Consider the following 25,109-nt stretch of genomic DNA (forward strand, 5'->3'; position numbering starts at 1 on the left):
TTTGGGACATGAATGGGCGGTGTGGTCTAGATATGAACAAATTGTGCACAGAAAAGTGTTTGGTTCATTGTACACACTTATTACGGAACTAGAAGTAAACGACACTAGTTGACTTCATGTATTGTTTGGATGACTAGAAAACTCTTAATTGTAAGGGTTACTATAAAAATTTGAAAATTGAGGCTCATAATTATTATTATATCCTATAGTAGGCTCTAACTCTTGATATGATGGGCAATGAGAAGCCCAATGGTAAGAACTACCACAGCATGAACATGGTGAAGGGTTTGCATAAGAACCACATGATTGTTGGTCTACATATTGATATGCCATAATTGTAACGCCCGTATTTTTAAAAGACATATTTAATTATTAATTAATTAATTTAATTATTTATTTTCAAAATTTGCTGGATTTGGATTTGAGATACGTGGGCCTGGTTTCTGGGCTCGAGTCTGTGTTGGGCTTGGGTTTCGGACCCAAGTATATAAACACATTTTTCTAGAAAATAGGGTTAAGAGAAAAATAATATATTAAAAATGGAGGCAGAGAGAAGCCGGTTTGTTTGAGCGTTGAGCCGAATTTAATCGGGCTAGGAGGATTCGTCGAAATGCTCATACAGTGAGTAGCTATTTGGCTATTTCACCGATTTGTAGTTTACATACATCGGGCGATAATCGTTTAAGCTTTTTTATAATCGCTTCATTATCCTATTGTATTGGAATTCGTGCTATTTGTGTTATTAAATTTTATTAAATTCCGGATTTGAATTTAACTGTTAAACTGTCGGGAGTGATGGGAAGTTGATCTTCGGATTGGAATCACTGGCAGTCGGGTTTTTATTTGTTAAACAATTCGGTTTGGGCGAATTGGTTTTGTTTATGGGTTTTTGGGAGTGGAGAGTGCGTCACACCTCGGAGATCGAAGAGTCGGGGACAAATAATGTTTTTCCCATTGCATTAGAAATTCGGGTGTGATAGTTTGGTATCGAGCATTTGGTTAGCTTAGACTAGGGTGAGTCTAGGTGATTCTCGGATCGTGGTTTATGGGTAGTGTTTAAGAAGTTTTATTTTCAAAACTATTTCCGCTAGTTGTTTTGTTTTTACAAAGAAAATGAAAAGAGATATAAAAATAAAGAGAGTCAATATATTTCTTGATTTGTTTGTACGTGTGATGTGTATATTTATATTAGTTACTTTTGTGGAGTGCATATGGAATGCTTTTATTTTTCCTTATCATATGAGGAGTGGTTATTTGTGTAATATGTTAATTATTAATGGATTTGATCAAAATGATATGTGCTGCTATAATGTTGTTTTATTGTGGGTGATCATTTTCACGTGGAGTATGGATTAAGTACGACCACATGTCTGTGAACTTTGTATTTGAGTGTTATGATATTATTCAAGAAATAATAAGATATTTTAATCTATATTGAATGAGCTGCATTAACTGATGAATGAGCTGCATTAACTGATGACTTTGTGACGTACTGAGTAAGGAACTAATTGCCTCGGTGTTGGAGGAACTATCTCGCCTCACTCGTACACTTTGATGGATGAATAATATTTTGAAGTATAAGAGAGTAATTTGTTAGATGTGATTAATTATAAATAGAAAAAAAAATAATAAAATATATCGTGTATTCTTTTTTTGAGATGTGTATACTTATGTATACACGTTTCATTTTATACTTTTGAGATTTCCTTTGAGATGTGTATACTTTATGATACACGCTTTCTTATATTATTGTATATGGATGAACTATCACCGTGTATATATGATGATAATATGATTTCACCAATAAGACATGCATGTGTAGGTTGTTTTCTTAGGGTTACGTTATTAATGATTAATTAAAATAATTGTGATAATTGTTATTTTTAAACTATATTGGAATTTATGTAGAGGATGTCCTAATATAATGATGATCGTATTTCAACAACAAACGGATTTTTATTTTGTCTTATAAGTGTGCTTCGTGCCGATAAATTATGACACGATAGATTAATATTGTTAAATTTGTTTCACATGATTTTGGCATATTCGAGTATTTATTCCTAATTGTTTTGTTTCAGTCTATATGATTTTGATAGATGAATATGAAAAATTATTTTTGGATACGTGTTATATTTGATCTAGTTGCAAGCATGAATTAGGATTCAAGGGTGGTTTTAAAATTTAATATTTCTGGGAGCATGACTAAAGTAAATATAAAGTTTTATTGTAGTATCAATGACATGAGTGATTTTTATATTTTTAGTGTATCTGGACACTAATTTTCTTTTATGCATGATAATAAAAGACTCCATAATGTTTTATGCATAGATGAACTTACCCTGTATTATTGATTAGTTACGTAGAATATTAATTTTCGTAGAGTTTACTACGTGTCAACCAACTACATGCTAAAAAGAAATGGTGTATTTATCTTGCGTTTAAGTGACTATAATAATGTGTTTTAATATAGACAGTTAAACTATAATAGATTTTGTAATGGCATGAGGATATATATTCGGGTATTATTTAGAAATAATTAATATCAATGTTATCTTGTTTAAGTTTAATCAACGTGCATTCTTGGGTATGTTCTAAGTTAATAACCAACGTTTTTGTTCGTATAGCTTTACTTCCGAATCTCGGGACGAGATTCTTTTGAGATGTGTATAGCTGTAACGCCAGTTTTTTTAAAAGACATATTTAATTATTAATTAATTAATTTAATTATTTATTTTCAAAATTTGCTGGATTTGGATTTGAGATACGTGGGCCTTGGGTTTCTGGGCCCGAGTCTGTGTTGGGCTTGGGTTTCGGACCCAAGTATATAAACACATTTTTCTAGAAAATAGGGTTAAGAGAAAAATAATATATTAAAAATGGAGGCAGAGAGAAGCTGGTTTATCGAGTTGGGTTGGAGCCGCCAATTTAATCGGGCTAGGAGGATTCGTCGAGCTGTTCATACAGGTGATTAGCTATTTGGCTATTTCACCGGATTTGTAGTTTACATACATCGGCATATACTGTTTCGTTTTTTTATACTGTTCATTATCCTGTTGTATTGGAATTCGTGCTATTTGTGTTATTAAATTTTATTAAATTCCGGATTTGAATTTAACTGTTAAACTGTCGGGAGTGATGGGAAGTTGATCTTCGGATTGGAATCACTGGCAGTCGGGTTTTTATTTGTTAAACAATTCGGTTTGGGCGAATTGGTTTTGTTTATGGGTTTTTGGGAGTGGAGAGTGCGTCACACCTCGGAGATCAAAGAGTCGGGGACAAATAATGTTTTTCCGAATTCTGTCGGAAATTCGGGGTGTGATAATAATGGTTTAAAAAAATATTTTAAGACAATTAATATGTAAATAAAACTCTAACTATAAGTTTCTAGATAGGCTTGTGCGTTAACGTTTACAATATATAACGCTAGATGGTTTTTTCTTACCAGACCTTAGTCTCAGGCAAGGCTAAGTCCAATATGAAAGAAATATAAACAACAGTCAAACAACAACCTGATATACTAGAATTAAAACTCCTCTGACAGAAGAGACAAGGAGTGAAAGAAGGAGTACTTGAATGCCTCCTTGCTACTCGTTTGAATAGCATCTTGTATACGCAATCTCAGAATATTTAAGAAGTTGGAAACACTGAATAACTTGAATGAAGAGAGTTGGAAACTAACCGGTGAAAAATCGAACTACTTCAGAAATAGGCGCGAGCGCACTTGCAAACAGACATAGAAGGGCGCAGGCGCGCTCTTGCTTGACTAGGTGTCCAGCGTTTTTAGGGCGTGCACACTCTCAAAATAGCGTACCTAGGGCGTGGGCACGCTCAAAGCAGAATTCTGAAAAAAAATTATTTCTGAACCTAACAAACACAGTTAGAACCAAACAAGGGTGGGTGGGTTAAATGGGGTCTTGGTAGGGACGAAAATACTAAAGAAAATGAATCTAAACAAAACTAAGATGGCAGCGGTGCCATTTGATAAACTGTAAAACAATAGTTTTACCTACTCTTAACTATATATGCTATGAATAAGTAAAACTAAAGCTATTTACTACTATATATCAAAGTTATCTACTTTCGGTTATCGTGAAATATGTGGAGTAGAGAATTCATTCCACTCCTAGTTTGTTTAGACGTAAGGTTTCGCTAGTTTAATCGATTCTAACAAAAATGAATGAGAGTAATGGATTTAATTATACTAATATGGTGATTGTAATTATGATAACTAAATTATACTAATGGCAAATTGATATTAAGATGTGAATGTGGAGAAGGGATTAGGGAGATTTTATTCCACTTGATATATTCCTAATATGCTAGTGTAGATTATTGCAATCCTAACCAATAAAGATTAACTATTTTATCCCTAATTATTCATGGTAATCTCTACCAACTAATAATTAGCATGTGAGGAAGTTCAACCCATTCTGATGGCGAATCAACTAACCTACTAGAGTGAAACTCTTAAAATATAATAATTCTAACTAACACATCAAGTCTTCATCAAAGCTTTATCAAACCCCTCTAATGGAGGTTTAGCTAAGAATCATGAGGCTATTATAAACATAATAATAAATAGAAAAAGATATCATGAAGAATTACTTTATTAGATATACTTGAATTGAATAAACTAAAGCTTTTATTAAAAGGTTCTAATGGAGGCTACAAACTAAACTAATTAACTAAACCTAACTTAAACTAAAGAGGGAGAGAGAGAGAGGGAGAACCCTAATCTACTATCTATATACTAAAGAAAATCTCTAATGGAGGATTTTCTCTCTCCTATGTGGCACTCTAATATGAGAGTTAGTTTTTTCTCTCCCCTATGTGGCACTCTAATATGAAAGATAATCTTTTCTAATAACCTACAATCCCACATTCATGGAACCTCTTTGGAGAGTGTATTTCTAATTCTTATATTTAGAGATTTTGAATGTATTTCCAATTCTTATATAATTTATCAAATAAAAAAAAACTTCTAAAAAATAGGTGATTTGTAAAAGGTAATTTCTTATTACGAATCAAACACTTTTAGTGTTCCAATTCTTATATATTTGATCAAATAAAAAAAAAATTGCTAAAAAATATGTGATTTGTATAAACTAATTCCCTATTACAAATCATACAATTTTAGTGTCTATGATAAAGCACCGACTTATTTCAAAAATATGCTTAACATGACCTCAAAACATAGTTAAAAATAATTATACAAAAAATAACATCACAAAATATATAATAGAAAATGAAAAAAATAAATAAATAACGGCAAAGTAATAATGACAAATATTTTTAAAAATATATAATATTGAATGAAACTAACGTCAAAAAACAATTAATGGGGAACCAAAAACTAGACGCAAATGCATCGAACTAACCTCAAATAATATTTAACGAGAAATTGGAAATTGAATGCAAATGTAAGCATTAAACTAATCTTAAAAAGTAATTAATAGAAAATTGGAATATGGATACAACTGTATTAAACTAACCTCAATGAATAATTAACGAAAAATCAAAACTTGGATGCAAATATATCAAACTAAAAAAAAAAAAAAAAAATCGGAAAATCAAAAACTGGATGCAAATGCATTGAGCTAACCCTCAAAGATTAAATTAACGGGAAATTGGAAACTCGATGCAACTGCATTGAACTAACCTAAAAAAAATTAATTATAAATTGGAAACATGATGCAAATGCGTAGAACTAATCTTAAAAAATAATTAACAAGAAATCAGAAACCAGATGCAATTGCACTGAACTAATCTCAAAAAATAAATTGGATGCAAATGCATTGAACTAACCTCAAGAAATAATTAACTGGAAATCGGAAACTGAATGCAAATTCATTGAACTAACCTCAAACAATAATTAACGAGAAATCGAAAACTAGATGCAAATGCAACTTTATCAAATAATAAACGAGAAATCGAAACTGAAACTGGATGCAAATGCATTAAACTAATCTCACAGAATAATTAACAGAAAATCAGAAAATGGATGCAAATGCATTGAATTGACCTCAAAGAATAATTAACTGGAAATTGGAAATTTGATGCAAATGTATTGAACTAACTTAAAAGAATAATTAACGAGAAATCAGAAACTGGATACAACTGCATTGAACTGATCTCAAAAAATAAATAACGGGAATTGAAAATTGGATGCAACTGCATTAAACTAACCTCAAAATATAAATAATGGAAAATCAGAAACTATATGCAAATGCATTGAACTAACGTCAAAACATAGTTGGGTTATATGTTGTGGGAATGTCTCGATAAATATAGTTTTACATTTAAAATGGTGTTTATCTTATCTCTTTCCCTATGATTGGGAACTCCTTGCTATTCAAGTAGCTTCAATATATATGAACTTCACCTTATTAGGCAATCTCACAAAACTTCAATCAAACTTCTTTTATTAAACAACAAAATGAAGTTGAAGGATTTTATCAAAGGTGAGTTCTTTTTTTTTAATAGAGAGTGAGGTTTTCACGTTATAAGAAATTTGGTTGAGTGATCAATATAATATTAATATATAATAGTTCTATATATTTGAAAATATTTTTCAGAATAATTAATATAACAACACTTGTTTGTAGATAATATTTGAAGATTCCACATAGTGAGTCATGCATAATTTAAAAAATAATTAATGGGAAATTGGGAACTGGATAATCTTCGATGATCCCACATAGTAAATCAATCATAATTTACTTTTTATGTCATGTTTGCAAGTACACTACAGATGGATCAGTAGAAGTTGGTATTACACACCACATTGGATAATTAAAAGGAAATTGGAAACTGGATTCAAATACATAAATGAGCTCAAAGAGTAATAAACGGGAAATTGGAAACTTTATGCAAATGCAATAAACTAAAGTCAAAAGGTAATTAACTAGAAATCGGAAACTGGATGCAATTACATTAAACTAACGTCAAATAATAACTAACAGGAAATTAGAAATTGGATGCAAATCCTTGAAAAATATTTAACGGAAAATCGAAAACGGTATGCAAATACATCAAACAAACCTCAGATAATAATTAATGGGAAATCGGAAACTGGATGCAAATGTATTGAACGAAATTCAAAAAATAATTAACAGAAAATCAAAAACTGAATACAACTGCATTGAACTAACCTCATAGAATAATTGGTGGGAAATCGGAAACTAATTGCAAATGTATTGAAATAATCTTAAAGAATAATTAACGGGAAATCAGAAACCGAATATAATTGCATTGAACTAACATCAAAGCATAAATAATCAGAAACTAGATGCAGATGTATTTAACTAACCTTAAAGAGTTATTAACGATAAATCGAAAACTGGATCCAAATGCAATGAACTAATCTCAAAGACTAATTAACGAAACATTGAAAAATGAATGAAACTGCATTAAACTAACCTAAATAAATAATTAACGGGAAATTATAAATTTGATGTAACTGCATTGAACTAATCTAAAAAAATAATTAACGGGAAATCGGAAACTTGATGCAAATGCATTTAACTAACCTCAAAGAACAATTAATATAAAATCGAAAATTGGATAAAACTGCATTGAACTAACCTTAAAGAATAATTAATGAAAAACCAAAAATTGGATGCAACTGTATTAAACTAAAATCAGAGATTAACTAACGGGAAATCAGAAATTGGATGCAAATGCATTGAAATAACTTCAAAAAATAGTTAACTGGAAATCGGAAGTCGGATGTAACTATATCGCACTGACCTCAAAGTATAAATGTCTGCTTTTTTAGCCTTCTCACATGAGTAATTACGAGTAATTAGGAACCCAAAATGTAAGTGAGTTTATAAAAACAGACTCTTACATGTATGCAAACTATATAGAAATTATAAACTATCGAACTAACCTAGAAAAACAATTAATGGGAAATCAAAAACTGGATGCTGATGTATTGAACTAACCATAAAGAGTAATTAACAGGAGATTGGAACATGGATGCAAATGCAATGAACTAATCTCAAATACTAATTAACGAAACATTGAAAACTGGATGCAACTGTACTGAATTAACTTTAATGAATAACTAACGGGAAATCATAAAATGGATACAATTGCACTGAACTAACCTCAAATAATAATTAACGGGAAATCAGAAACTTGATGCAACTGCATTGAACTAACCTCAAAGAATAATTAATAAGAAATTGGAAACTGGATGTAACGTACTACGTTAAACTAACCTCAAAGAATAATTAATGGTAAATCAAAAACTTGATGCAAATGCATTGAACTAATAACCCTAAAACATATTTGTATTATATGTAGGGGGAATAAATGTCTCGACAAATATAGTTTTGCATTTTAAGTAGTGTTAATCATAATTCTTTTATTGTGATTGGGAATGTCTTGCTATTCAAGTAGATTCAATATTATCTTCGCCACATTAAACATTCTCACAAAACTTCAATCAAACTTCTATTGTTAAACCTAACAATAAAAAGAAGTCGATGAGTTTTATCAAGGTTTGATGCTTCATTTTTATAGAAAGTGGTGCAAGAAATTTAAATGAGTAACTAATATAATTTTCATATCTCATAGCTATGCATAGTTGCTAATATTTTTTAGAATAATTTAATATAACGATACCCGTTCGTAGGGCACGTTCATGTGACAAAAAAATTTAAGTGGGAGTAGTGTATTCTTTGAAGATATGGAAACAATCAATCTGTTTTAGTGATTTGTACACATTAGTACGTAAGCCGAGCGGTGATGATTTACTGCTAAATCACTATAAATCTAATAAAACTATTATACAAGCTAGATCGAGTTTAAGATAATTCTATTTGAAAATTACAGATTAATATCCTAAACCACAAGGTGAAGAGGCTATCTCAATTTGATCTCTTAGTTTCCAAGTACTTATGCACCATAATCGCTGCTCATTAATGTATTTCGATTTATTTTTAATAAAAATATATTCTGATTCAAAAATTTGCTAAATCACCATAAATCTAAGAAAACTATTATACGAGCTATATCAAGTTTAAGATAATTCTATTTGAAAATTACAGATTAATATCCTAAACCACAAAGTGAAGAGGCTATCTCAATTTAATCCCTTAGTTTCCAAGTACGTATGCACCATAATCGCTGCTAATTAACGTATTTCGGTTTATTTTCAATAAAAATATATTCGGATTCAAAAATTTGCCGCTAAATCACTATAAATCTAATAAAACTATTATATAAGCTAGATTGATGTATACTCAAATATTACAACCTATGAACTCACTAGTATTAGGCTATCTTTTCTTCTCTCTCTCTCTCTCTCTCCTACTTTTCTCCTCTTCCTCTTTTTTCTCTCCTCTTTCTTTATATCTCTTTTTTTTTTTTCTAACTCCCTTTCTCATCTGGTTCGTCCATCTCTTCCTATCTCCTCTCTCTCTTCTCCACCTGTCCTTTATATATGGCAGTTCTCGGCAGTTAGGTTACCGCGGATCTGATCCGCTTGCGTCATGTATCCTCTTCACTACTCAGCATACGGCCCACTAGCCACATCACCTCCATCTCCATCTGGCTCGTCCATCTCTTCCTATCTCCTTTCTCTCTTCTCCACCTGTCCTTCTCTATATATGGCAGTTCTCGGCACTTAGGTTACCACGGATCTGATCCGTTGCATCATGTATCCTCTTCACTACTCAGCATACGACCCCCTTGCCACATGTAACATCCTACATCATGAATATGTCCACTACAGATTCCCTCTCTCGGTCCTGTTGATAGTCCACAGACAGACAATGGCGCCGAGACCTAATGTCTATCGTCCGAGGTCTATTTATATTATTTACCATTGTTTCCTCTGCTATGTAGCATGTGCTCCATCTATATCGACACGTGGGAATGGCGCATGTGACTCTGCCTCTGACTTTGCGAATATCAAGACCCCACGTGTCCCCTTTTCTCTGGTTTCTAGCTTTGCAATTACCTATTTACCCCTGTCCCTTCAAATCCCACTCAAACTCTTCATTCCCCTCAAACCCCAAACCCTTAACTCCCTTCTCTCTTTTATTCCCTTCACCTCAACTTTTCTTTTTCCTCCGCATATCTCTCTCCCTTTCTACAGTTCCTTAATCTTGTGGATCTAGCTTGCATCACCTGAGTTTCTCTTTTGGTCACTCCATTTTCTTAGCTACTACGTATCTCAGGTTTGTTTTTCACCGTCAATCTTCCTTTTTTTACTGTTATATTCCTGTATTGGTACTGTTATGCGCTCCTTCCTTCTTTCATAGCATATATTCTTCCCCATTGTTTCAAGTTACCACTACAATTGTTAATTTTAGCATGTCGGGATCGGAATCGGTGGATACCTCCACCACCAGATCCGATAGATCTAAGACTTCCACTTCCAAGTCTAGTCATCCCATCGCGGATCGATCAGGATCCCCGACCTCAGATTCTACCGGTCCGGCCGCTGTCCTCTCTACTTCAGGGAGGAAGGCTTCTCTTCCACCCCCTCCATCATATTACCACAGACCTAATTTAGTTGCAGTCAAAGCTGCTTATGGCATCCCAGATGATGTAGTATTAGAACACGTATCTGGCATCACTCATTTTCCCCACTTGGTACCACCGCGGCCCGGTTGTCTTGTTGCGACCGTTGGCCAAATCGCGGCAGGTTTGCGTTTCCCTCTGACCCTACTTGACGTCGAGGTATACAATCATTTCAATATCCCACCCTTTCAAGGCATAGGTAACCTCTGGCGTGTTATGTACGCCGCTAACCATTACAATAAAACCCACACTCCTAAAATCCAACTTCAAGACATAATCAGCCATTTTTATGTGAAAAAAATCACCAAGTTTGGTAGTGTAAGATATCTGTCTTTCTGTACCCATCCGCGGAAGAAGTCCTTTGTCCTCCGCCTTACGACTTATAACAAGGTGTGGCACTACTATCCATTGTATGTGTCTGGAAGTTTCTTTTCTGCGGATCTTCCTTCAGAAGTTTCTCTAAGGCACCTCAATTTCCTTAAGAGTGGTAAGTCAAACCCTTTAATCCGCCGTACTTTTGTATAACTTTGTTTTTTTAATCTGCCCTTTTCTCTGTGAATCAGGTTGGGCACCAGATTCGCAATCTCAACTATACACCGGCATCTTCTCTGCAATCTTTCAAGAGCTCCGTGATCTAGGAAACGCCCAGTGCGAAGTTCTCGGCATTGACCCTGAAAAAGGAAACCCTCTCTTGCTTGACCCCTCTCTACAAAATATTGGTAAGTACCACGGTCCCCTCTATAGGTTGCTGCCCCCAAAAGAACGAAAACCAAAATCCTCTCCACCTCCCCAACGAAAACGTAAAACCCACAAGTCATTTGGATACACAAACAAGATCTCCCACTCCCGAGTCGCCGCCCAAAGAGCCCAAAGAGCCGCTGCTCCATCAAACGCCCCTGCCCCCCATACCGCCCCCTCTTCATATACTGCATTAGCAGATTGGGAAGACGATTTTGCACATCCCTCTTCTGTTCCATCCTCCACCATGGCCTCCAACAAATCCACTAAACTCAAACTCTGGGATAGCGACTCAGATGGTGATGATCCTGTTGAAATCGCTGTCAAGAGCTCCCCAGCCAAAAAGGCCTGAACTGACCCTGTAGGTCCCTCTGCACCTCAAACTGAATCGACGCGGCCATCGACTCAGACCCGTAATCATGGGAAAGACCCCCATACGTCTGGTTCCCTCTCATCTGGTATCGTTGACATATGGCACCCACAATTCAAGGCCAGAGATCGTGAAGTTAACATCCGTGACTCGGCATTGGAAAACCCGGTGGTCGCAGCGTCTTTGTTTTTCAGCTCTCACCTTCCACGAGACCAAGCTTACGGCGATTCTGGCTCGTTCGCATATCACCGCGCAGCCATATATACCGGATGGGAAAAGGTGTGTTAGTGTCCCTTTCCCCTTCTTTTTCCTTGTAACTCTTTCTAACAAGTATCTGTCCTCAGATGAGCCTGGACATCGGCTATGTGGTACGCGGACTGACCAACACCTTGGAGGCTCTGAATGTCATGAAGAAGGAGATTGATGGTCCTGATGGTTGGAAAGCAAGATATACCAAGTTAGAAAAGGACAGGGATTATCTTCAAATCAATGCGGTGAAGGCCCAAAGAGCTTTGCAGCAAGCTGAGGACAAGCACCGCGACTATGTTGCGGGGGTCACGTCTAAACTGGATAGCCAAAAGGAGTTGGAGAAGATTGTTATTCAAGCTGCAGTGGATAAGGCTGTAAAAGATGCCTCTGACAGATTCTGAAGCTTGGCAGAGAAGAAGATAGCCCGCCAACTAAGTCAATAACTCGAAGAACTCTCTATTGCTGGTCGTCTACTCCCCATTGCTCCTTCAGTCCCTTCTATTAAAATTGCATCACCATCCCCAATTGCTCCTAAGGCCGCCTCTCTCACACCAATTGCTCCTGAGGCCGCGATACCACCGTCCCCTCAAGCCACTCCCAGCACGGTCACCTCTCCGATTGAAGTGGATGATGACATCACCACCGTGGTAGAGGCTACCTAGGTGTCTTCTCAAAGGGATGTAGCTGAAGGCCAAGAATGATGCACTGAAATTTGTATTTGTATTTTTATTCATCTGACATGCACTCATCTTGACATTTTGATATTTTGGGTTTGTATGTTTATACTCTAGCCTGTTTTTATGGGTATGCCCAGCAGGTTTTTAAGCAACTTACATTTGCCTCTCATATGTTGCTCAACTTTCTATCTTTTAATATGTGATGCCTATCCTCATTTGAATTACCTTGGTTTTATTAAACGTTGTGAAACTCTGTGGGGGCAATTCCGATTGCCCCCAAGTTGATTTGGATATGTATTCCACGAAGGGTTCGCTCACCTTAGTATTTGGACAGCTGTGATGCCTTGTAGGGGCAATTCAGATTGCCCCCAGTTTGATTCGGACATAGAGTCCACGAAGGGCTCATCCCCCCCCTGTCTTTGATCAACTGTGAAGCCTCTTGGGAGCAGCTCATTTTGCCCCCAGTTTGATTTGGACCTTAGTCCGCGAAGGGCTCCTCCCCGCCGCTGTCTTTGATCAGCTGTGAAGCCTGATGGGGGCTACTCATTTTGCCCCCAGCTTAATTTGGACCTTAGTCCGCGAAGGGCTCATCCCCCCCGCTGCCTTTGATCGGCTGTGAAGTCTCTTGGGAGCAGCTCAGATTGCCCCCAGTTTGATTTGGACCTTAGTCCGCTGGGCGCTCCTCCCCCCCACTCGCCTTTGATCACCGTGAAGCTGATGGGGGCAACTCATTTTGCCGACAGTTTAATTTGGACCTTAGTCCACGGGGGCTCATCCCCCTACTCGTCTTTGATCACCAGGTGAAGCTGATGGGGGCATCTCATTTGCCCCCAGTTTGATTTGGACCTTAGTCTGCGAAAGGCTCATCTCCCCCGCTGTCCTAACTCAAGCATTATTCATTCTATGTTTGGAAGAAATGCAATCTTTATTTCATTGACTTAGAATTCGAAACGCAATACATATTCTTATCACTCTACATAAATAAGGACTTTTCTTGTCCCACTGGAAAGTCAAACGTTGCTTCTTTCATGGAATTTCTTCAGCATTCTGATATTCCATGGTTTCTTAATCTCTGCCCCTGCCGGTGTCTTAATCTTGTACGTTCCAGAAGTTCCCTTCTCTGTCACGACATACGGTCCTTCCCAATTGGGTCCCAGTTTGCCGTCGTTCTCCTTCTTGGTAACTGGTGTAACTCTTCGCAACACCAAATCCCCAACCTTGAATGCACGCGGCTTTACTCGTTTATCATACTGTCTCTGTAGTTTTCAATGGTACTCCTCCAGTCGCATGCGAGCTATATCTCTTTTTTCCTCTATGACATTCAACTCGATGGCTAATCTCTTCTCATTTAGTCCCATTTCCACAGCCCTGGTTCTTGTCATTTTCTCTATCATTTCCACAGGTATGACTGCCTCTACCCCATATGCCATTATGAATGGTAATGCATTTGTGGAGGTTCGCGGTATGGTATGATAAGCCCATAAAACATGATTTAATTCATCGCCCCACACGCCATTCTGGTCTTCTAACTTTCTCTTTAAATTGTCCATGATGATTTTGTTCGATGATTCCACCTGCCAATTCCCCTCCGGATTGTATGGCACTGAGAACCCTTGTTTCACTTTGTAGGCTTGAAGGAATTAGCGCACTTTTTTCCCAGTAAATTGTGTTCCATTATCTGCGATAATTGTGTACGGCAAACCGAATCTACATATGATGTTCTCCCAAAGGAACTTCTTCACATTCTCCTCTTTGACTTGCTATAATGCCACTCCTTCCACCCACTTGGTAAAATAATCAGTAGCAGCCATCATAAATTTTCTTTTGCCGCTGGCCATGGGTAAAGGCCCAACTATATCCAGTGCCCACATGGCGAATGGCCATGGACTAAAGACATTATGTAGCAGCTCAGCTAAGGAATGTATGAGTTGTGCAAACCTCTGGCATTTTTCACATGTTGTTGCATACTCTGTCGCATCCCTCTTCATATGGGGCCAAAAATACCCCTGAGATATCAATCTGTGGGTTGTCGTTCGCCCAGCTGAGTGACTTCCGCAATCACCTTCGTGGACCTTGGCTAGCACTTCTTAGACCTGCTGAGGCCCTATACACCTTAACAGTGGTCCGCTGAAACTTTTCCTGTACAAATCCCCCTCTAATAGAACGTATCTCTAACTTACTTGCTCCATCCTTCGTCTCTCCTGTTTATTCTCTATCTCTAGTCCCCTCAAAAAAGTTTTTATTGCCGTCATCCAACACGACTCCTTCTCAGTGGTGAGCAGTACACATTCCTCTTCTGATGTACGTGGTTTGCTCAACACCCTTACTTCAATCGAACGACCCTCCGTTCCTGGAAGTATAGTAGCCACATATGCTAAAGCGTCAGCATGTCTATTTTCCCTGCGGCCCAAATGGGTGAATTGAATCTTTTTGAACTTGCTTGCTTTTCTTTGTAGGACCTCCAAATACTGCGCCATCCTTGGGCAGCGTGCCACAAACCCCCCATTCATCTGACAGATAACCAAGTTAGAGTCATAGTACACCGATAACTCGCTTACTCCCAGATCTTATGCCAAATCCAAACCTGCTATCATTGCTTCATATTCAGACTCATTATTAGAAGTCGCAAACCCCAGTTTCATTGACAACTCCAACCTTGTGTTTTCAGGAGTCACCAAAACAACGCCAATTCCATTCCCCGTATCGGTAGCGGATCCATCCGCGAATACTCTCCATCCATTCTGCATATCCCAAGGATCCAATGGATCATGGTTAGGTTCTCCCTCCTGTTCCATGACCATTTCCTTTCCCCAAGTTGGATCCTCAGTGGGGAATTCAGCCAGGAACTCCGCCATGGCTTGCGCCTTTTCTGCCGTTCTGATCTGATATTGGATTTCGTAACAACTAAGCATCACAGCCCATTTTAGCATTCTGCATGACTTTTCTGCCTTCAACGCTTGTTTGAGGGGTAGATTTATTATCAACATTACTGAATGAGCCTTAAAATAGGGCTTCAACTTTAACGCAGAGAAAATCAACGCCAATACGTACTTCTCAATTCTACTGTATCGCGTCTCCGCGTCTAGCATGGTTTTACTCTGAAAGTAAACTGGCTTCTCTATTTTTTCTACAATTCACACCAGGACTAAGCTTATCACATATTCCGAAACCCCCAAATACAGATATAGTTTCTCTCCCTGTTCCGATCGCGACAGTAAAGGGGCTTGTCCTAAATAAACCTTTAACTCCTGAAAGGCTTCTTCACACTCAGCGGTCCATTGGAAATCTGGCGTTTTCTTCAACAAACGATACAGTGGTCTACATTTGTCCGATGATTTAGAAATAAATCTGTTCAATGTCGCGACTTTTCCAGCCAACCGTTACACCTCTTTCACACACTGAGGAAACGGCATCTCCACCAATGATCTAATCTGCCTAGGATTCACCTCTATTCCATGATAAGTAACTATGTAACCCAAGAACTTTCCTGAAGTGACCCCGAAGGTGCATTTCTCGGGGTTGAGTTTCAACTTATGCCTCCGTAGTATGTGAAAAGTTTCTTGGAGACCCCCCAAGTGTTCCTCCTCTAACATGCTTTTTTCCACCATATCATCAATATATATTTCCATGCCCTTCCTAATCTTGCCTTCAAACATTTTCTCCCCTAACCGCTGAAATGTAACCCCCGCATTCTTTAAACCAAAAGGCATTCTTATATAACATTAAGTACCTCCTTCCACCATGAAGTTTGTTTTTTCCTGATCTGGGCTGAACATCGTGACCTGATTATATCCCATGGATGCATCCATGAAAGAAAACACCTTGAAACTAGCAGTTCTATCCACTAACTTATCCACTCGCGGCATAGGATAACAGTCTTTTGGACACTCTTTATTCACGTCTGTGAAGTCAACACACATTCTGACCTTGCCGTTCTTTTTTGGAACAGCGATGACGTTGGATAACCATTCCATGTATTCCACATCCCTGATAATCCCCGCACCTTTCAGTTGTATAACTTCCTCACGAATCCCTTCTGTGTATTTGGGTCTAACGCTTCTCCTTTTTTGTCTTATAGGCTTCGCGTCCTCCTTCATATGCAAGTGATGACAAGCAAACTCTAGGTCTATCCCTGTGATATCTTCAATCGCCTATGCAAATATATCCACATTCTTTGTTAACAACTGTACTAGCTTGATTTTCCATTCCTCCGGCAAGTCCGACCCGATCGATGTAAACTTCTCTTCCTCGCCCACCCCCAGGTTCACGACCTCAAGCTCATCCAAAGTTTTCGGTCCCTGAATGGGTTCGTATCCTTCTGTTGACTCCACCTCCTGTGATTGCTATGCTGCTACTTGCTTGGGTATCAACTTCTCCCCTACTATTCTGCGGACCATATTTTTTACAGTCACCTGATGTATGTTCTGCACGGCCACTTGATCCCCCCTTATTTCATATATCCCCCCCTTTGTGGGGAAGCGGATCATCTGATAATATGTCAACGGAATGGCCTTCATTTCATGGATCCATCTTCTCCCCAGAATGGCATTATATTGGGACCCCGTATCCACCACCATAAACCTAGTGAATATCGTCGTTGGACCTGCTGTTACTGGTAGTGTTAACTCCCCCATGGGCTCTGTCATGCTACCATTGAAGCCATACAAATTGGTCTGAAGAGCCTTTAACTGATTTTTATCGATGTTCATCTCTTCCATTGCCCCTTTAAATAATACATCCACCGAACTTCCACAGTCTATCAACACCCTCTTCACTAGATAGTTACCCATTGCTATGGTAATCACCAAAGCATCCTTATACGGCGAGATCACAGATTCCAAGTCTTTCGGGGTGAACACTATGTTTCCCTCACCCATCGCGGTTCCCAAAACTAACTGTGGCGTGCTCGCCACCTCATTTACCTGCTGTAAGCTAGCCGTCTTTCTCATCTTGTCTCGGTGTGCATTTCTGCCAAGTGTCTCTCCACTGAAAATGACATTTATAGTTCCTAAGATCCTGGCAGGAGCCTGCGCTCTCTCAGCATGACGTACCTCTGCGACAAATTCTCTGAGCATCCCCTTCTCAATCATTCTTTCCACCATCCACTTCAAAGCATAACACTCGTTAGTGGCATGGTTCCTAATCTGATGATAGGCGCAAAAGGGTTTCCCATCTATCTCCCCTGGTGTATTCCGCGGTCCTTCATAATGCTGCAACCCTTTGATCAACGGCAAGATTTCCTCTAATGGCTTGTTAAGAGGTGTATGTTCTATCTCACGGTATGGTTTTCTTTCGCATATATCTCTCCTTCCCCGATCTCCAGTTCTTTCAGGTCCACGACTCTCCCCTCTGTATGATCCCCCCTCTCTCTCTTCTCTCTTACCTTTATCTTTTCGATCATCCTTATCCACAGCCTGTACTGCCTTCCCGGATCTTTTTTGTTCCCTTGCATTTCTTTGCATGATGTCCTCGTACCGAATATATTTCTCTACCTTTGGGTATAGAGCATGCAAAATGGTGATTTCTATCTTGGACACTGACTCGTGGACTCTGGTTCCCTGTCTCAAGCCGTGCTGAAAGGAAATGACCGTTGTATGTTCATCCACATTCTCCACTCTCAAGGTCTCTTCTTTAAATCTACATAGAAACTCCCTTAACGTTTTCGCTGACCTCTGCTTGATGTTGAATAGGGCCGCGATATCCACAACCCTCCTTTTCTGGTGGATGAAATGATCCACAAAGGCACGCTCTAGCTCTTCAAATCTATTGATGCTCCGCGAAGACAACCGGTAATACCAATCTGAGGCTCCCCCCTTAAGGCTGGCAGGGAACATCATGCAACGCAGTCCATCATGCTTGCTTTCCTGCCACAACGGCATCTGTTGCCTAAAGTGATGCAAATGATCTGTTGGGTCACCCTTCCGATCATACCTTTCAAATCTTGGTTGACTGAATCTCTTAGGCACCACTGAATTCCATATTGAATCGGCCAGCGGATTCTTATTGAGGTTAGCAACTTCCTTTTGAGCGGCACTTTGGCTCACTTTTTCAGCCGCACGGTTCACTTCTCTATCTTTCTCAATCATCACCTGTACTACCTCCAGCGTGATGCCCTCTACTGGATCTACTCCCCGGGGCTGATACTCTTCATTTTCCCCTTCCACTTCACTACCTCGATGAACCATATGCTTCATTTCCTCTTGTGTGGTCTCCCTTTCCTTTCTTAACTCTATATTCTCGTTCCTCAACCTAACTATTTCCTCTTGCATAAGTCTAGTGGCGTCTACTGCCACATCAAATATCTCTTCCTCTCCACCCACCTCCCTTTCTTCGCTCACAACCTCCTCCACTGTTTCTCGAACTGCTTCTTTCCTAGGTCTTCCTACTCCTTTTTTTGTTACGGTGGCCATTTAATTTCGCTCTCCCTACAGACGGCGCCAAAATGTATACTCAAATATTACAACCTATGAACTCACTAGTATTAGGGTATCTTTTCTTCTCTCTCTCTCCTACTTTTCTCCTCTTCCTCTTTTTTCTCTCCTGTTTCTTTATATCTCTCTTTTTTTTCTTCTAACTTCCTTTCTCATCTGGTTCGTCCATCTCTTCCTATCTCCTCTCTCTCTTCTCCACATATCCTTCTCTATATATGGCAGTTCTCGGCAGTTAGGCTACCGCGGATCTGATCCGCTACGTCATATATCATCTTCACTACTCAACATACGGCCCACTAGCCACATCACCTCCATCTCCATCTGGCTCGTCCATCTCTTCCTATCTCCTCTCTCTCTTCTCCACCTGTCCTTCTCTATATATGGCAGTTCTCGGCAGTTAGGTTACCGCGGATCTTATCCGCTGCATCATGTATCCTCTTCATTACTCAGCATACGACCCCATTGCCACATGTAACATCCTACGTCATGAATATGTCCACTACAATCGAGTTTAAGATAATTATATTTGAAAATTATATATTAATATCCTAAACCACAAAGTGAAGAGGCTATCTCAATTTGATCTCTTAGTTCCCAAGTACTTATGCACCATAATCGCTTATCATTAACGTATTTCGGTTTATTTTCAATAAAAATATTTTTTTATTTGAAAATTTGTGTGAGACATTTTGTAAAGCCTTTTCAGCACACAAAATATTTAATAGATCCCGAGCGTATGCCCGGGTCCAAAATCTAGTTTACAACTAAACTAAAGAGGGAAGTAGACAAATTTTGTTTAGCCTTAACCCTCTTTATATAGGAGAGGGTTAGGTTTACAATTTCGTGCATGGGCTTCGGAGCCATGTTTTGGGCCATGAAATCAAACCCAAAACCTAATTACATATGTGCAAAACGGTTTCTCTGTGCAAAATTACTTCAACACCCTTTTCGTCAACCTTTACTACTCTGATTGGGTCAAGGATTAAAATTTTATAAAGATCTTTCCGATCCGGTCGTTTTGACATATAATAGGCCCGATTCCGAGGTCTAAGTCCAAAGATACGGCCTGCGAAAGTTCTGTTGACTTTTCTACTCTTTTTCTACTTGCGTTAACTTTGACATTTCAGCTTTGACTAGGCTTTAAAAAGGCTTTTTCTCCTTGAAACTTGCTTTAACCATAGAACTTCTTAACAACTAACTTTTGCTCCTTTTTCTTGCAAAAGTGACATATTTCTTCACATATTTGACTCCAATACCTGAAATACACAAAAACAAGTAAACAGTACTAACTCTTGTTTATTATACACATAATTGGTCTAAATGTAATATTATTAAGGGGTTAAAACTACATTTTTAGGCTCTTATCACGTGAGCCTTTTTCTATTCACATGAACAGTACCTGTTTTGCCAATCTTCCTCATGTGAGGGATAACACCCAACAATCTCCCCCTCCCGAGCCATGAAAGGAGATACCTCCACACATTCCCAAATCAACAGGAGGAGTGTGCTACCATTGGAATGGTAGCACAACAAATATCAAACTTGTCTTTTGGCAAAACTTGGTCATTGTATCCGACCTGTTCTTGTCGATATAGATCTTCTCAATGCACAATTGCTTCTCTTCAAGAACTTCTCTAATCCAATGATAATGCACATGTATGCGCTTGGATCTAGAATAAAAACTTAGATTCTTGCTCAAATTGATGGCGCTCTGATTGTCACACAAAACTACAAACTATTTCTGCTTCAGCCCTAGTTCATTGAAGAATCTCTTCATCTATAGCATCTCTTTGCCACACTCAGTGGCTGCAATATACTCGGCTTCTGTAGTGGAGAGGACAATACATTTTTGTAACTTAGATTGCTAAGAAACTGCTCCCCCTACAAAAATAAATAGATAATCGGAAGTGGACTTCATCGAGTCAGCATCACCTGCCATGTTTGCATCTGTGTAGCCTTCAAGTAAGGTCTTACTTCCACCAAAACACAAACATGCCTTGGAAATGTGATAAAAGCCTAAAATTGTAATTTTAACCCCTTAATAGTATTACATTTAGGCCAATTATGCTTATAATAAATAAGAGTTAGTAATGTTTACGTGTTTTTGTGTATTTCAGGTCTTAGAATCAATTATGTGAAGAAATACGTCACTTTTACAAGAGAAAGGTGTCAAATTGCTTATTAGATAAATTCTATAATTGAAGCCCAAGTTTCAAGGGGAAAAAATATTTTTAAAGCCTAGTCAAAGCTGAAAAGTCAAAGTCAACGCAAACAAAAAAAGAGTAAAAAAGTCAACAGAACTTCCGCAGGCCGTATCTTTGAACTCAGACCTTAGAATTGGGCCTATTATATGTCAAAACGACTAGCTCGGAAAAATATTTCTAATGGTCCAAACATCACCCCAATCAAAGTAGTAAAAGTGTACGAAAAAGGTGTTGTAGTACATTCCAGCATAGAAACCCTTTTTGGGCTTAAGTAATTAGGTTTTGGGATTGATTTAATGGCCCAAAACACATCTCCAAAGCCTATGAACAAAATTGTAAACTTAACCCTCTCCTATATAAAGAGGATGAAAGAAAAACTCTATTCTCTCTCTCTCCCATTAGTTAGAATAATTTAGGGCTCCCCCCTCTCTCTCTCTCTCCCACTTAGTTTAGTTTAATTAGGGTTTAATATACCTTCTCTCCTACCTCTTCCCTTTAGTTCAATATAGTTTTTAGGATTTATGTTATTAGCCTAGCTACCATTAAAATACCTTCAAGTTATTATTATTCAATTTAATTTCTTCTCTTTCTATTATGTCTTTTTCTCATTCTTTTATTCATGATAGTCCCATGAATCAAAGCTAAACCTCCATTAGAGGGGATTGATTGATGCTTTAATGAGGACTTGATTTATTAGTATAGAATTGTTGGTTAGAACTTTAAGTTTAGGTTTTTCTTGACTTAGTAATAAGAAGAGTTTAAAGGCCTAACATTTATGTTTGAACCTTGTGTTTAAATGTAAAGATTAGGGTTTTGCAACAACTCTATGCTTGCATGTTAATTATTAATTAAAGTGGATTTTAATCTCTCTTTATTCTTCTCCATATTTTATTCAAGTCCTATTCAATTGCTTTAATTAAATTAGTATAAGTTAAATTAATATATTTAGTTTCGTACTATAAATTCACATCTATAAATATTGCTCTAACCACTATTTCCTTGTGTTTGATTAATTAAATTTATTTAAGTCTAGAGAGTTAAGAGTGGAACGATTCCGTACTATATATATTGCATGAATATATATGTGAGAGTAGAAAATAAATAATTGATAACATAAGAATAAATTAGAGAAATCTAGTACAGTAGTGTGTTTCCACGTTTATCAAAATGCCCTTGAGATATCTCAATACCTACTTAACACCATCCCAATGCTCTTTACCCAGATTTGACAGAAATCAGCTTACAACACCAATGGCGAAAGCAATATCCGGTCTTGTACACACCATTGCATACATCAGGTTGTCCACTACGGACGCATAAGGAATCTTTTATATTTCTTTCTTCTCATGTTCACCCTTCGAACATATCTTTGGTCATACAAAATTGGCCATCAAGCGGATAACTGACTGGCTTCACTTGATCCATGTTGAATCTCTTTAACACCTTCTCAATACAACTTTCTTATGAAAGCCACAACTTCCCACTCTTTATGTCATGAGTGATCCACATCCCAAGTATCTGTTTTGCTTGACCCAAATCCTTCATCTTAAAATACTTACTCAAGTCTTTCTTTAGCTTGGATATCTTGTTGATGTTTTGGCCAACTATCAACATATCATCCACATACAACAAAAGCACTATGAAATTTCCATTTGAAAATTTCTGAACAAGCACACATTGATCGAAAGCAGACTTCTTGTAGCCACAATTCACCATAAAGGACTCAAACTTCATTTACCACTGTCTCGGTGTCTACTGCAACCCATACAAACTCTTTCTCAATTTCCATACCAGGTGCTCCTTGCCTTTGACCTCAAAATCCTTTGGCTAATCCATGTAGATATCTTCCTCAAGATCTCCATGAAGAAAAGTTGTCTTGACATCTAGTTGCTCAACCTCTAGGTTCATACTTGCGATAAACCTAATACCATGCTTGATAGAAGTCATCTTAACTACAGGAGAGAAAATTTCATCAAAGTCATCAATACGTTTCCTTTGACCGAATCCCTATACAACAAGGCAATTTTTGTGCTTTGGATGTAGATTATTCTCTTCATGCTTGACTTTGAAGATCCACTTATTCTTGAGAATTTTTCTTCCTTTCGGTTTCTCAACTAAGTTATAAGTGTGATTTTTATACAAAGAACTCATCTCATCTTGCATAACCTTTAACCACTTCTCCTTGTATGTACTTTCAAGAGCTTCTTAATAGTACATAGATTCTCCACCATTAGATAGTAAAACATACGTATGTGGTGGATGGGTACCTGGTTGAAGCTTGTCTTTCTCTCTCAGATCTTCTTACCTCATCTAATTGTGGCTCAGGAGGATGCACTTCTTCTTACTCTACAGGTGGTGGTTCATGCACTTCATCTACATCTTTTATCTCAAAAGGTTTATTTCCATCATGAGTAATATAATCATCATCATGAGCCTCAAACTCATGGTTCTCTGCATCTCGTTCCACAGTAGGAACTCCTGGTTTTAAATCAACAAGATCATCAATGAAAGCTTCTAGCTTCTCAGTATACTCAAAGTCTACTATTATGTGGTCTTCCAAGAACACAACATCTCGACTTCGGATTACTTTATTGTTGATCAGATTATAAAATTTGTAATCAAACTTCTCATCCCCATAACCCAAAAAAATGCATTGCTTGGCTTTGTCATCAAGCTTGGATCTCTCATCCTTAGGACTATGAACAAATGCTCTGCACCCAAAGACCTTCAAGTATCCATAATCAATATCTCTTCCTGACCATACTCTCTCTGGATAATCAATATTCAGAGGTTTCGAAGGCGATAGGTTGATCATATGTACGGCTGTGCACATTGCTTCTGCCTAGTAACTCCTTGGTAACTTAGAGTGAGACAACATGCATCTCATCCTCTCTATAATGATTCAATTTATCCCCTCGGCTATACAATTATGATGTTGTGTCTTGGGAATTGCCTGCTCATGATGAATCCCAAGACTTTTGTAATACTCTTCAAATGGCCCAATGTACTCTCCCCCATTATTTCAACGAATACACTTTAAAGGCTTCCCTATCTCTCTTTCCACCATGTTATAGAAAGTCTTGAACACACTGAGAACTTCATCCTTAGTCTTTAGACTATATGTTCATATCTTTCTTGATGCATCATCAATGAAAGTCAAGAAGTACAAAGCTCCCCCGTGGGACTTCACTTAATTTCATAGGACCCACATAAATCCGAGTATACTAGCTCAAGGAATTTCTCCTTTCGGTGAGAGGGGAATCTTTGGAAAGACACCATATGTTGCTTTCCAACCAAATAATGAGTCTATCTATTTAAATGCGTAGCTTTGATGTTTGGCAAGCCCTTTTGCTTGGAAAGAACTTCCATGCCTTTCTCTCCTATATGACACAATCTCTTATGTCATAGTTCAATGGAAGCTTCTTCATGTGCCGCATTTAACTCTATTTTACACAAACTATCTTGTGTCCTGTAGCAAGCAACTCTTCTTTCATTTGGCTACCACAAAGGAACATTTGTTTAGTTTCCATACCCCATTACCAAACGAGTTTTGGGAATTATCATCATCTAACTTCCCAGCAGAAATTAGGCTTAGCCGAATGTCAGGGACATGTCTTACATCCTTGAGTGTCAAGGTGTAGCCAATAATGGTTTTACATGAATATCACCAATGCCTATAATCTTCGAGACTCCACTGTTACCCATCTTTATCTTACTAAATTCACCACAGTTGTAGATAGTGAAGAAACTCATGTGCGGTATGACATGATAGGATGATTCTCCAGTATCTATCACCTACTATGTATCCTGACATGAGGTACTAACACAGCACTCACTATAATCTGACACAATCCCCACTAGATCATCGTCTACTATTACGGTAGTATCTCGGCTTGTGTTTCCG

The 25,109-nt window shown here is 37.9% G+C and overlaps 2 protein-coding genes across 2 annotated transcripts; both read right to left on the reverse strand.

The window, feature by feature from the left end:
- Nucleotides 1–15,137: 15,137 nt before the first annotated feature.
- LOC147523541 (uncharacterized) lies at nt 15,138–15,659 on the reverse strand. The gene has a single exon (XM_086571456.1). It carries the CDS (start codon nt 15,657–15,659, stop codon nt 15,138–15,140), a length of 522 nt encoding a protein of 173 aa, XP_086427582.1.
- A 1,254-nt stretch (nt 15,660–16,913) lies between these two features.
- Nucleotides 16,914–18,980, reverse strand: LOC147523542 (uncharacterized). The gene has a single exon (XM_086571467.1). It carries the CDS (start codon nt 18,978–18,980, stop codon nt 16,914–16,916), a length of 2,067 nt encoding a protein of 688 aa, XP_086427593.1.
- Between the last annotated feature and the right edge of the window lie 6,129 nt (nt 18,981–25,109).

This window comes from Coptis chinensis, chromosome 1 (genome assembly GCF_015680905.1).
Source record: "Coptis chinensis isolate HL-2020 chromosome 1, ASM1568090v1, whole genome shotgun sequence".
Classification (NCBI taxonomy): Eukaryota; Viridiplantae; Streptophyta; class Magnoliopsida; order Ranunculales; family Ranunculaceae; genus Coptis; species Coptis chinensis.